We start from the raw sequence: 15,087 nt of genomic DNA on the forward strand, positions 1-15,087 counted from the left end.
GATTTTTCCATTCTCATTTCTGATTATGTTGATTTGTGTTGACTCTCTTTTTCTCTTAATAAGTTGGGCTAGAGGCTTATCTATTTTGTTTATTTTCTCAAAGAACCAGCTCTTGGTTATGTTGATTTTTGCTATTGTTTTATTCTTCTCAATTTTGTTTATTTCTTCTCTGATCTTTATTATGTCCCTCCTTCTGCTGACTTTAGGCCTCCTTTGTTCTTCTTTTTCCAGTTTTAATAATTGTGATGTAGACTATTCATTTGGGATTGTTCTTCCTTCTTCAAGTGTGCCTGGATTGCTATATACTTTCCTCTTAAGACTGCTTTCGCTGCGTCCCACAGAAGTTGGGGCTTAGTGTTGTTGTTGTCATTTGTTTCTATATATTCCTTGATCTCTATTTTGATTTGTTCATTGATCCATTGATTATTTAGTAGCATGTTGTTAAGCCTCCATGTGTTTGTGAGCCTTTTTGTTTTCTTTGTAGAATTTATTTCTACTTTCATACCTTTGTGGTCTGAAAAATTGGTTGGTAGAATTTCAATATTTTGGAATTTACTGAGGCTCTTTTTGTGAGCTAGTATGTGGTCTATTCTGGAGAATGTTCCATGTGCACTTGAGAAGAATGTATATCCTGTTGCTTTTGGATGTAGAGTTCTATAGATGTCTATTAGGTCCATCTGTTCTAGTGTGTTGTTCAGTGCCTGTGTGTCTTTACTTATTTTCTGCCCGGTGGATCTATCCTTTGGGGTGAGTGGTGTGTTGAAGTCTCCTACAATGAATGCATTGCAGTCTATTTCCCTCTTTAGTTCTGTTAGTATTTGCTTCACATATGCTGGTGCTCCTGTATTGGGTGCATATATATTTAGAATGGTTATATCCTCTTGTTGGACTGAGCCCTTTATCATTATGTAGTGGCCTTCTTTATCTCTTGTTACTTTCTTTGTTTTGAAGTCTATTTTGTCTGATATTAGTACTGCGACCCCTGCTTTCTTCTCACTGTTGTTTGCCTGAAATATGTTTTTCCATCCCTTGACTTTTAGTCTATGCTTATCTTTGGGTTTAAGGTGAGTTTCTTGTAAGCAGCATATAGATGGGTCTTGCTTTTTTATCCATTCTACTACTCTGTGTCTTTTGATTGGTGCATTAAGTCCATTTACATTTAGGGTGACTATTGAGAGATATGTACTTATTGCCATTTCAGGCTTTAGATTCATGGTTACCAAAGGTTCAAGGTTAGCTTCTTTAGTATCTTACTGCCTAACTTAGCTCGCTTATTGAGCTGTATATACACTGTCTGGAGATTCTTTTCTTCTCTCCCTTCTTATTCCTCCTCCTCCATTCTTCATATGTTGTGTGTTTTGTTCTGTGCTCTTTTTAGGGGTGCTCCCATCTAGAGCAGTCCCCGTAGGATGCCCTGTAGCGGTGGTTTGTGGGAAGCAAATTCCCTCAGCTTTTGCTTGTCTGGGAATTGTTTAATCCTGCCATCATATTTAAATGATAGTCGTGCTGGATACAGTATCCTTGGTTCAAGGCCCTTCTGTTTCATTGCATTAAGTATATCATGCCATTCTCTTCTGGCCTGTAGGGTTTCTGTTGAGAAGTCTGATGTTAGCCTGATTGGTTTTCCTTTATAGGTGACCTTTTTCTCTCTAGCTGCCTTTAAAACTCTTTCCTTGTCCTTGATCCTTGCCATTTTAATTACTATGTGTCTTGGTGTTGTCCTCCTTGGATCCTTTCTGTTGGGGGTTCTGTGTAATTCCATGGTCTGTTCGATTATTTCCTCCCCCAGTTTGGGGAAGTTTTCAGCAATTATTTCTTCAAAGACACTTTCTATCCCTTTTCCTCTTTCTTCCTCTTCTGGTATCCCTATAATACGAATGTTATTCCTTTTGTATTGGTCACATATTTCTCTTAGTGTTGTTTCATTCCTGGAGATCCTTTTATCTCTCTCTATGTCAGCTTCTATACGTTCCTGTTCTCTGGCTTCTATTCCTTCAATGGCCTCTTGCATCTTATCCATTCTGCTTATAAATCCTTCCAGGGATTGTTTCACTTCTGTGATCTCTTTCCTGACATCTGTGATCTCCTTCCGGACTTCATCCCACTGCTCTTGCATTTTTCTCTGCATCTCATCCCACTGCTCTTGCATTTTTCTCTGCATCTCATCCCATTGCTCTTGCATTTTTCTCTGCATCTCTGTCAGCATGTTCATGATTTTTATTTTGAATTCTTTTTCAGGAGGACTAGTTAGGTCTGTCTCCTTCTCAGGTGTTGTCTCTGTGATCTTTGTCTGCCTGTAGTTTTGCCTTTTCATGGTGATAGATATAGTTTGCAGAGCTGGTACAAGTGACCGCTGGAAGAGCTTCCCTTCTTGTTGGTTTGTAGCCTTTTCCTGGGAGAATAGCGACCTCTAGTTGCTTGTGCTGGGCAGCTGTGCGCAGACAGGGCTTCTGCTTCCTGCCCAGTTGCTTTGGGGTTTATCTCTGCTGTTGCTGTGGGCTTGGCCTGGCTGGGGCTGTTCCTCCAAAATGGTGGAGCCCCGTTGGAGGGGGAGTGGCCAGGAGGCTATTTATCTCCGTAAGGGGCCTCTGTGCTCCCTGCTGCCCAGGGGGTTAGAGTGCCCAGAGATCCCCAGATTCCCTGCCTCTGGTCTAAGTGACCTGTCCTGCCCCTTTAAGACTTCCAAAAAGCACTCTCCAAACCAAAACAACAACAGCAACAATGAGAGAGGGAACAGAAAGAAAGAAAAAAAAAAAAAGGAAAAAACAAGCGATTTTTTTTTTCTTTTTTTGTCCTCAGGTGCAGGTCCCAGGCACCCGCTCACTGGTCCTGCTGCCCTGTCTCCCTAGCACCAGGGTCCCTGTCCTTTCAAGGCTTCCAAAAAGCACCCACCCACCGGTCCCGCAGGGAAGGAACGCTCGATATTCTTTGTCCTCAGGCACTGGTCCCAGGCACCCGCTCACCAGTCCCTCCGCCCTGCCTCCCTAGCACCGGGGTCCCTGTCCCTTTTAGGCTCCCAAAAAGCACTCGCAGAAAAGAGAAAAAAAAAACGGGAAAAACGCGCGATTTCCTCTGTCCTCACGTGCCGGTCTCAGGCACCCGCCCACCGGTCCCGCAGGGAAAAACATGGGATATTCTTTGTCCTCAGGCGCCGGTCCCAGGCACCCGCTCACCAGTCCCGCCACCCTGCCTCCCTAGCACTGGGGTCCCTGTCCCTTTAAGGCTTCCAAAAAGCGCTCGCCAAAAAGAGAAAAAAAAAGGGAAAAACGCGCGATTTCCTCTGTCCTCAGGCACCGGTCTCAGGCACCCGCCTGCCGGTCCCGCAGGGAGAAATGCAGGATATTCTTTGTCCTCAGGCACCGGTCCCAGGCACCTGCTCACAGGTCCCGCCACCCTGCCTCCCTAGCAACGGGGGCCCGTCCCTTTAACGCTTCCAAAAAGCGCTCGCCAAAAAAAAACCGCTCGGGTTTCTTTCCACCCGCCGGGAGCCGGGGGGAGGGGCACTCGGGTCCTGCCGGGCCGGGGCTTGTATCTTACCCCCTTCGCAAGGCACTGGGTTCTTGCAGGTGTGGATGTGGTCTGGATGTTGTCCTGTGTCCTGTGGTCTCTATTTTAGGAAGATTTTTCTTTGTTATATTTTCATAGCTCTATGTGTTTTTGGGAGGAGATTTCCACTGCTCTACTCACGCCGCCATCCTGGCTCCGCCCCCTGTGTTGATTATTTTTAAACTAGAAATCCAAACTGATGTCGTTATTTCGGTTAGCAACAGGAACTCCCCGAATACCCTAAGGAGCGGCTTGCTCAGTCTGGGGAAGACAACTGACCTTCTGGTAGGGATCAGTTATGGGAACAGGTGCACACCTCTGGTTCAAGTGTGAGCTTGTGGGTATGAAGCTAGCCTCTGCTCAGTGACATACAAGATAGTCATTTCCTTTATGATTTTTGAGATAATGCTTCTAACACTCAAAAGACAAGCAAAATTATGAAAGAAACTTATAAATATCAGTACTTTCTAATGTTACTCAAAATGACTAATGGCACATGATGACTAGAACGTGGAAGATATAAAATAAATGTTTGTTAAGTAAATGAATTTTAAAGTTAGATGAAAAATATTCCTCTTATGCCTTTAAAAATACTCTAATTCATCATCCCTTGCTTTTTGACTTTGTAAAGTAGGTAAAAATTAGATATTATTATTCCCATTTAAGAGTTGTACAGCTATGGAAAATAATTAAGAAAATGATAAAGGATCACCTGGTTACCTTGCCTAACTAGGGAAATAATTTCAACAGAGGTTATTATCAGCGTAAAATAATTTTTTAAAAAAACTTAAGACTTTTAGTTATAAACCCCAAATGAACTGTTCACAGATTTAATAAAATAATACCTACACTATTGGCTCTACACATTATCACAGTCTAATATTAGAAAAGCAAATCTCTTAGAGGCGCAATCAACACAGTTGTTGAGATGTTAAGAGGCTTCTGCTCTGTTCTTCCTTGGTTTTCTTACTCATTTTCTTCTCTCATTCATGTACTTAATTGGGACACTGTTTCAAACTGTACTATAATATCAGTTATAGTCCAAAGCACACCTTTACTTTTGTTGGTGAAGATCAGTCAGTCTGAGATTATTATTCTATATCAGAAGAGCTGGAAGCATTGATTTTAAAACACATTCTTAAATTTGAACTTATTGTATTGCTAATGCTTTTATCAAACCACATTTCAGAGGCAAATGGTGATTAATAATCTTAGCATGCCCAAAGTGGTACATCTTCCCATTACACATTCAATTATATTTTGCTAATTAACTCACACATGTCAACAAAATGTCTTTCATTATATATTTCTGATACAGTCTTTATGACAATTACCTATCGTAATTACCAGTTTGTGGACTAACAAACAATATGCTTTGTTTCTCTGTAAGGAACATAAGAATGTTAGCTACATAATCTTGGCTACCACTGTTCCTACCTTGATATGTAAATTTGCCTTTAGTTGTTGAATTTTTGCATTAGTTAGTTTTATATTCTTTGTCCCACCTGACCACTTTAAACTAATTTTGATCCAAACTGTAGACAGACCTAAATTCTACACTCATATTTATCATCTGTAAATATTTACTAAGTGCCTACTATGTACTCATGTACATACAAGGGACTGAGCAACAAGAATGGACAGTAACTGCTCCACTTCAAAATAGGTATTCATATTCTGCTGAAGAAACAGTCTATAACCTTTTCGGAGGGAAATTTACCAACTTCTACCAAAATTTAAACTCTGTATGCCTAAATGTATAAAGTTTACAAAATATTAGGCCAAAATACAAAGATACAAGTATGCTATTGTTTCATTATTTTCAACAGAAACTGAACATAATATCAATGTCTGTCAATAGGTGAGCAATTAATAAGACACATTTATGAAAATAATACTTTGTGGTCATTAAAAAGAAGCTAGATCTAGAGGTACTAAGCTGTAACCTATGGCACTTTAATTTAAAATAGGTTCAGAATAGTTTTTCCAACTATTGGTTCTAGGGCAACTGAATATTCACATGCAAAAGAATGAATTTGGGCCCCTACCTTACAGCATACAAATAGATTCACTCAAAATAGATCAAAGTTACCTAAATATAAGTGCTAAAACTTATAAACTCTTAGGAGAAGACATAGGAGTAAATCTTTGTAAGCTTGGGCTAGACAATTTCTTAGATATGACACAAAAAGCAAAAGGGATAAAAAGAAAAATTAGCAAATTGGACTACATCAAAATTAAAAATATTTGCACCTCAAATGACACCACCAAGAAAGTGAAAAAGCAATCCACAGACTGAGAGATTATATTGGCAAATCATTTATCTAATAGGGACTTATATCCAGAATATATATATATGAAGAACTCTTATAACTAATAAAAAGACAACCCGATTTAAAAATGGGTAAAATAAATGGAAAGACATTCTCTGAAGATATAGGAGTGACCAATAACAATCACAATGAGGTGTAATTTCATATCCATTAGGAAGCCTATAATCAAAAATATAAGACAATAACAAATGTAAGGATGTGGAGAAATTAAAGCCCTCTTACACTGCTGGTGGGAAAGTAAAATATGACAGTCATCTGGGAAACGTCTGATAGTTGTTCAAATGGTAAAGAGTAATTACAGTTACCATATGGTCCAACAACTACAATCTACTCCACTTGGGTAGATATGCGAAAGAAATAAGAATATTTGTCCACAACGACCTGGACACTAATGCTTATAGCAGCACTTATTTATAACAGCCAAAAAAGCAGAAACAACTCAAATGCCCATCAATTAATGAATTCATATAATAAAGTCAAAGAAGCCACTCACAAAATGCCATGTATCACATGATTCCAATCTATGAAATATCCAGAATAGGCAAATCTAGATAGGCAGAAAATAGATTAGTGGTGGCCGGGGGCTAAGAGTGGGGGCAGGGGAAAGGGAATGACTGGAAATGAGTAAGTTTCTTTGGGTGAAAGAAATGTTGGAAGATTAGATTTGGGTAATAGTTGCATAACTGCAAATATGCTGGGAACAACTGAATTGTACACTTAAAAGGGGTGAATTTTTCTGGTATGTAAATTATATCTCAATACAGCTACTAAAAATAAAGTTCAGTGTATATATTGTATTTCTGGTGGATAAATATTATATGTTTTTGTAAGTGGGGGGAAAAAGATGCCTGTGATGTCCACAGACACAGAAGAATTCCAGAAGGATACACACAAACTGTTAACAAGAGTTACCTCAAAGCAAGGGTGTCAAAAATCTTATTATACAAACCAGACATTTTTGAGACTAAAAAAGCATTAGTCATTATTCTAACAACGGCATATGTGAATCAGAGAGACAAGGAGAGCAGAGCAGGAAAGCTTCCCAAACCACACATTTACTTCTATGATTTCATAGAAACAATCACCAATCATTACTCCCCTCCAATTTAGGGACATGTAAATAGCCTTTAGATTCTAATTTTGTACCTAATAATCTTTTATTGGCACACTGATGTTTATGTGGATTAGTGTAGGCAATATTTCCATCCAAGTGCCTCTAATAGTAGAAAAGAGAGATTTCATGCTCAGATGAAACTGGGCAGAAAGGAGGGAGGTACAGCCCAAGGAGACCATCTACAGAATAATCTATCTTTACAACCTCAGGTTTTATCCTGAAAATTAATTTAACCTTGTATTTAGTCAATAATGTAACTGGTTATATTTTAATATAAACCCCCACTCCTCTTTTTTAATAATATAATAATCATAATGATAATATCAGTAACTACAACCTTCCAGGAAGAAATAGTCTTTACCCTGTGACTGAGCACAGGTATCTGCAAACTAGTTTGTGGGCCAGATTTGGTTTGCTACCTCTTTTTGTATTGTCTATAAGCAAAAAAGGGGTTTTTGCATTTTTAAAAAGTTAAAGAACATCAGAAAAGTAGTATTTTGTGATATGTATAAGTTATATGAAATTCAAATTTCCGGGTCTATAAATAGTCTAACTAAACAGCCATGCTCATTTGTTTATGGCTTATCTATACATGTTTGTGATGTATTTGTTTATGTATTATCTATAACTGTTTTTGTCCAATAACAGCAAAGCTTAATGGGTGGGACAGAAATTGTATGGCCTGCAAAACCTAAAAATTTAGCATCTGGCTCTTTACAGAGAAGATGTGCTAACCCCTGGCTTAGCTCAAATCAAGGGGTAAAATTCCCCCGAAGCACAGGTATGTGGCTAGGGCAGTTTCCAACCCAACTTACCTTGTGGAGCCTCAGGTTTCCTCTTCTACAAAACAAGGACAATGTCACTTAATTCATAAGGTTGCTGTGAGCGTTAGATAAGATCTAGTCCACAGTAAGTGCTCAATAAGTGCCACTCTGCTATTATGTCAGATTTTTGCTCTACGTTATAACTTTTTTAATACTACAAACAAATGTATTACCCTAATTTTGTCTTTATTGACAAGACTAATGATTTCAACATATTATCATCTTGTAAAAACTTCTTCATTGCCTTTCTAAACCTAGACATTTCTAGAATTCCCCTTGTATTAAATAAATCCTCAATTTTTTTTATTTTCATTGATATTGAAACATTGTTAAAATATGTTGCCACATAGCCAGTTGCAGTATCATTTAGGGAATAACTACTGTGTGCCAGAAACTACATTAAGTACCTTACAAATTATCTCCCAATGAACCTATAATCCCATTTTACAGAACTCTCTGACACTGGGAGGTGAGGCTCTGTGCTTCAGGTCACACAGCCAGCGGGGGAAGGGGCTACACTTCAATCACAAGCCACAGTCCCCTCCACCTCCACATGGGAAACTGCACCACTGACCATATTTATTCACACAGTCAGCAGAGAGTCTGAAATTTTCAGTATTATGGAGTTTCAGGAAGTCTGCCAAGAACCCTTGCAGTCAAATACCAAATGCAGTTCCTTTGGTATTTCTCGTTAGCAAAATGTCCCAGCCAGTATAGGATTCTGAAAAAACCCTGGGGGTTGATTATAGTTAGAAATAGTTCATATATTATGAAAAAGAATCAGCAGATTTCATTGTGTCCAAACTAATTACATTGTCAGGTGGTTAGGGCAATAGCTATTAATAAAGTAATTTTCTCTCAGTCAACTGACAAATAGATTCACCTTGTCCAAATCTTAAATGTCAATATTGGAAGGCCCTATTTTCACATGTACTGAGACACAGAGAACACATCCAGCTAGAGTAAAACATTGCCCCTGGGAAAAGGCACATAAAGGTCCAATTAGAACTGCCAGACAGACTCCTCTCAAGCCCATCCCGTCTCATCTGAGGGGAAGTGAGAGTGTTCCAGCTCAGGCTGTCCTCTACCTGACGACCCACACAAAATGGAACTAACTTAACTGAAGCTAGAGAATGAAAATCCACTTCCTAAGAAGCGTATTTAGTAGAGGCAGAATAAAAAGAGAATTGCTTGGGGAAAAAGGGAGACAATGAGAAGGAAAAGAATGAACTGATCATTCATTTGGCCCCAAAGAATGCAGTAAAGAAAATTCCTTTAGAGTGAGAAGCCCTCCTCGTTTTGCCTCACAGAGCAAAGCAAAAACATCCTTTTGAGTGACCCAAACAGAAAGGTTATTTTAAATATATGATTTGATCCGGAAGCTAAAGATTCCATTTATTCTTTATAGATATAAAGTAATAGACATTACTCAGAATCTAAGTTAATGAACATTCTCCCTCTCACCTGATTCTCCTTTTCTCGGGGTTTCATTTTCTCTCCTCAGAAATGTTACTTATTTCCCCTCTCTTTCTTGTGTGCAGATGAAAGCACATTCTTTTGCCTAACAGTACCAAATAAATATTTCCACTTCCTTTCCATGGGATAAAATTCATATTCATTTGTACTTTGCTAAAATGTCTGATGTCTTCAACTGCTCACCCTAAAAATAATTAGAATATAATCAGTATCAGCTGTTCTTGTTTATATGCACACATGACATCCAGAATATCTGGAATAGATATTCTGATAAAAAGTGAGAAGAAAAGAGGAGATGAGAGATCTAAAGCTGGATTTCACTTTTGACTATATAACTTACCTGTCAGGTGACCTAAGATATATTACGCCCTCTCTTAGCCTTAATTTCCTTATCTATAAAGTAAAGATAATGACACCAGCCCGGCTTTCTTCAGAGTATAAAGTTCAAGAGATCAAATACATAAAAGCACTAAGAACACCACAAAGGTTACAGGATGGAAGCCATTATTACTGATAATTTTATTTAGTCATATCTTCCCTTAAAAACACAGCTTGAGAACAACCCAGTCAAAACATTCCCCTCTACTTTGCCTCCAGCTTATAAGACATATCAAATCACCAGAACAAAATTACACTATATTTCAACAGGGAAACAAGTCAATCCTCTATTACACTTATTTCATTCTAAAACCTACTTTCAAAGGTGAACTGTAGATTTATTGAAGTTTCTTCCTCCAAAGCTAAATAGCAATGATTTATTTTTCCAGAAGCCTGCCTGAAAAATAACTCTTGTTTTCTTCTTACAGTCCTATATTCTATACATTAATTATCATAGGAAAAAAATTAGAACTTATAGCAATCATAGTTCATATTCTAAAAATACATGTTGCACATGATAAAAGTAGATATTAGAGTTTAGATTATTATATTCTACCCTAAAACTCAAAACCACCAAATTTTAATAGTGGGAAAGGAATATTAAGAGATTAAAATGTAGAATATCATTGGAAGGCTCCCTAAGAAACCTACCAATGAATAAAGTAGGTGACATGGGGACAGTGAGAAATAAAGACATATTTTTCATTGAATATCATTTTGTATTTTGAAACCTGAGCATGTACAGTTAAAAATATGTTAGTTTCTTAGTTCGTTGTAAATCACTGAAGGACTCCAAAGAAGCCCTCATTTTCCAGAGGAGAAAACTGAAGCCTAAGAAGCAGATGAGCTGCTCAAGATCACACTGCCAGAGAACGAAAAAGCTGGGAGTAGAACTCAAGAAGCCACCGGGCGCTTCCAGTGTTTTTCTCCCCCCTCACCACAATGCCTTGTGGTGAAACAGCATCTTATGAACAATAAAAAGTATTACTATAATCCTTTTCAGAACTGTGGTCTTCCCGAGGTCCTGGTAACACATGTGATAGAGTGCTAGTTGTTAATGCTTTCACAGAGGTCCCAGGGCAAAAGGACAGAGATGACAGTCCTCACCATCAAGCCCACACCAAGCATTAAGCAAGTGAATGGAGACAGCACGCCAACCAGCATGTGGATAATGTGCCTGAAAGTGGACTTAAGCTTTAACCAGGCCAGGAAGAGTTTACAGCTTTCATTATTACTAACAGGAAGGATCCCTGATGAGGCAGAATAGATTTAGTAGTTCAAAGAGTTTATTCCTAGTGAATTGACTCCGAGGAAATACAGCAAAAGCAGACTACAGGAGATTCCAGTTTGAAAGAAGCCTCAACATTCCACTGTGGAACTACTCTCGAACAGAAAACTAAGGGAATCATCAAGGCCCCGACTAGTCCTAAAATTCTCAAATAAGGAGAAGCAAGACAGTTTCAACTCCTCCTCTGATGACTTCAAGCATACTTTTCCGGCTGGTAAGAAGAAATGTTAACCTTCTCTCTCAATAGGTACAAATGCAGGGGAAACAGCAGAGTTTCCACAGCAAAGATAAGAGAAGTCAGAATTAAAAACTATGCCCAAAAATGTCTGAGTCTGTCTGCTTGGAACAAGGGATCCTGGAAGAAAGGAGGATTATTACACAGTTACTGTTTCCTTTCTACATGTGTATGTAGCCTTCACATTTCGAGAAATACATGTGTGTCAGACGTTATTAGGCCTTTACTGCAGTTTTTGCTGTTAGCCAAACATACTGTAGTCATTACTTTTTAGTTTACCTAAGGATTTTTAAGCACTGGGTAAGTCTGTTTGCCAACAATGCTGTTCTGATGGAATATTTGAAAAAGAGAGAACATGAGAGTGGATAATAAGCCTGGCCAAACCATGACTTCCAGGTTCATATTTCTGAAGAGAAGCCATGGTATATGGATAAACCACAGATGAGGACCCTCTTAGTCAACTCTAGGTCACAAGGTCACATCACACTGAGAAGTCTCACCACACCTTCAATTCCCGATCATGAACAAAAGGCAAGAGGGCGCTCAAGTTCCAGCACCAGCCAACCGATGTCATCTCCAGGAAATCTATAGTGTACAATACCTAGCGTCAACAAAGGTGAGACGGCTGTTTTAAATTCCACCTCCAATTTTCACTAAATATTTCATATTTGGAAAAAACATTTGAAGTTTATGTTAACTTTTCTACTTTGTCGAAAATAAATCTGCCTCATGGTAAAACAGTCACACAATTCAAATAAAACAAATTACAGGAGATTTAAGTCAGATGTTATGCTTCACATTGAAAGGTGTAATATCAAAAACTCTATCGATGTGTTTCATCAAAAATATTAAGCACACAACCTGGAGCCAAAAAAGCAAGAGACTTGTCACTTCCTCTCCGTGACAAATGAGTTAAACACTGACAGAAGCTGTATTAACATTACCTAGGGCAGGAGAAACATTTGGTGACTCACACATTTCCCTTTAATATCAATTTTAAAATTAAAGAGCTGTTTTCTCAGGGAAAAAAAAGAGGGAAAACATTTTAAATTATCCCTTTAAACTTCAGATCCAATAAATTAAAAACCATTTTGCCTCCTTGGTTTCAATTTCCAAGCCAATTCCATTTTTTTCGCCCCAAATCGCGAGTCATATCAATCATCTGGTACCCATTAAATTTACTACCTTAAAACCATTCAGCTGAGGTTTAGGGTGTGCCTGCAGCTGAACAAATACCATCTGAATTTTAACTCTATCTCCTTCTAACACCTTCCATATTTATTTACTTATAAATGTGGATTATTTTTCTCTAGACGTGAAAAAAAAGTGCAGTGAACAAATTTCACAGAGCGCAGTTATCACATAAATAAAACCAGATAAAATCGGAAAATGAGTGTTCTCTACCCCAACGCCTCGTTCATGACAAGGATTTTAAATGGCTCAAAAACGTTTCAATACCTATAGTCTAAATACCAGAGTAAATCCTTACATGCTCTTTACTCGCCGAGGTAATGGAATAAAGAGCGGGGGGATACAGTCGGCATGACTAAAATACTCAGGTAATGCCGAAGTTAAGCCGACGATTTGACGCCGCTCCCCATTAACTTTTCATCAACCTTGCTAACAAGAAAGTGACAAGCTGAGATGTCGGATCGTTTTATTTCCCAGGCTGTTCCTCTGGCGGAGGCTGAGTTAAGCGGTGCTCAAACAAGGGGTACGGTACACTGCAAATAACACAGTCCTGGGTAAGATTATTCCTACAAAGTAGGAAAAAGCAAAAGAAGAATTGTTTTGCATTTCTGCCCTCGAACTCCGTTCCAGAATCCAGCACTGCCTGCCAAAAGCAACGCAGTAGAACCGATCATTAAATAACACCCAGAGTCTTCCGGCTGGACGCCCCGAGAAAGCCTTCCTCCAGCCTAGTCAGGACTCGCCGCGGCAGCGCGAGAGAGGCACGGCCCACCAGGGCAAGACGAGTTCGCAACGAAAACCACGAGTGTCCCACGCAGGGACCCGAAATGAAGTCCCTGCTCCCGCGCACGCTGCAGGGCCGCGGCTCCCCGCCGCTCGCCTGCAAAAAGGGGGTCCCACGGCGGACTGGGGAGAGGGAACTCGCCTCCTGCGACGAACCAGTCCCTCCCCGTCAGACCCGCGCGCAACTCCCGCTCTTGCGAGCTCGCAGACGGTCCCGCCACGGTCTCACTCCGCTCCGCCCCGCTCAGCACGAGACCAGCCGACACCCTCTCTGACCTGTCCTCGCAGGGGTCCAGTCGGCAGCGTGACGCCTCCATCGCGATCGCCGCTGTGAGCGAACGCGTCTAGACCCCGACTCTGCGGCTAGGGAGGCAAGACTGGCCAGCAGCCGGGCCCCGCCCCCTAACAACCGAACCGCGCACTGTCGCCATTGCCCATTGGTCTGCGTGCCGGCCTCTCGCCTCTCATTGGCTATTGCCGCCGCCCGGCGTTGCGGGAGGGTTTCTAAGGGGAGTATGAACAGGGCGTAAAAGGCCCCTGCGCCCAAGCTAGGTGACGCATTAGGGTTTGGCTCCTGGTGCGGCGCACCGGGAAGACCCCCCCCGGGCGGAAGGCTGTGCTTGCCTCAGCTACTTCACTCCCGGCGGCTGGAAAGCCAGTCGGGGAGCCACCCATCCCCCACTAACCGCCACACACGAAGCAGTCTTCCCGCACTTCCGGCTGTTTGTACCCAGAGACCACCCAGAGGTCTGTAATGTGAGCACCTACAGACCTCTGCCGCCTGCCTCAGGTCGGCCCCTTCCGGACACCAGGGCCTTCCTGGGAACCACACTGGTTCCCTCTCCAGCAGTCATTCCCCGTTAAAAGCACCTTTCATAGTTACCTAGTTGGCTCTCCAACTGCGCGAAACTTGAGGCTCCCCTACTCCAAGCCTGAGCGGTGAGAGCCCTCCTAACACTAGCTCTACAGACTCTCCTAAGAATCTTTTCCATTTACATCTCTACAGCCTGTGGCCCATCTTCACACATCCATATCCCTTAATGAAATCCGCTATCTAGACCTGTACTCCCGTTTCCAATACATCTCTTCTCACCACCAACTTATATACAGCACTATAGTGTCTACAAAACTGCTGACATAAGTTATCACATTTGGAAGTCGAAGTTGTTTTCCCATTGGTTTTGAATTTCTAAGAGGCATAGAATTTGGCACAAGCTAGGAGAGCAGAGAATTGTGCTCCCAGGTCAGTCGCCCCTCACTGTGACCAGAACATGGTTCATTATCCGTTTCAAACCCCCATCTATAAAATAATAATCCCCGCTTGTCTGGCTCAGGCTGGACCTGACTCTTAAAGCCGAATGAATGGAGTTGAATGGGAAACTCTTTGTACTAGTGAGAGGACCATGGAGACACTTTTGTTGCCTGGGCAGCCCTGCATTAGGAAGTAGTATTCTCTGAAAAATTTCCACATTCATTTACACACATTTTAAACAGTTACTACAAGAAACCATTTTCTCACTCTATTTAATATTTACAGATTTCTTTGGCTGGAAATAAAAAATCAAAACACAGCAAACCAGATAACCTAGTATCTCTCTCCCCTTCACCTCCCTGATCCCATCGTATTCACTAAAACAGGGCTTGCTGCCTCGTTTTCATCTTGCTCTTCCAGCAGATGAGCCAAGGTTGCAGAGGTGGAAGTTCAATTATCAAAACTCAGAGTTTGATTTTTTTCATCTAACAGGTCAGAGGAAGCTGCCCATGAGCCTGACACAGAGCTGGTATTCAAAAATGTGGAGTGAATTAGTTTGAGAGAGGTGATTAAAGGATTAATGAGTTGGAGTTAAAGAAAACAATTTAAAAAGACTTCTGTGGAGGGAGCAGCAGTATTGCTGCATGATTGGCAGTCAGAAGCAGGA

General features: G+C 40.6%; 1 protein-coding gene across 4 annotated transcripts in view; it reads right to left on the minus strand.

The window, feature by feature from the left end:
* TULP3 (TUB like protein 3) overlaps positions 1–13,561 on the minus strand; it is an 87,611-nt gene extending 74,050 nt beyond the window's left edge. For all 4 annotated transcript variants that reach the window (XM_073222882.1, XM_073222881.1, XM_073222883.1 and 1 more), the window contains exon 1: positions 13,445–13,561. In XM_073222882.1, coding sequence (XP_073078983.1) covers positions 13,445–13,485 — 41 coding nt within the window. In that variant the 5' untranslated portion in view covers positions 13,486–13,561. The remainder of the gene's footprint in view (positions 1–13,444) is intronic.
* Between the last annotated feature and the right edge of the window lie 1,526 nt (positions 13,562–15,087).

Source organism: Manis javanica, chromosome 15 (genome assembly GCF_040802235.1).
Source record: "Manis javanica isolate MJ-LG chromosome 15, MJ_LKY, whole genome shotgun sequence".
Classification (NCBI taxonomy): Eukaryota; Metazoa; Chordata; class Mammalia; order Pholidota; family Manidae; genus Manis; species Manis javanica.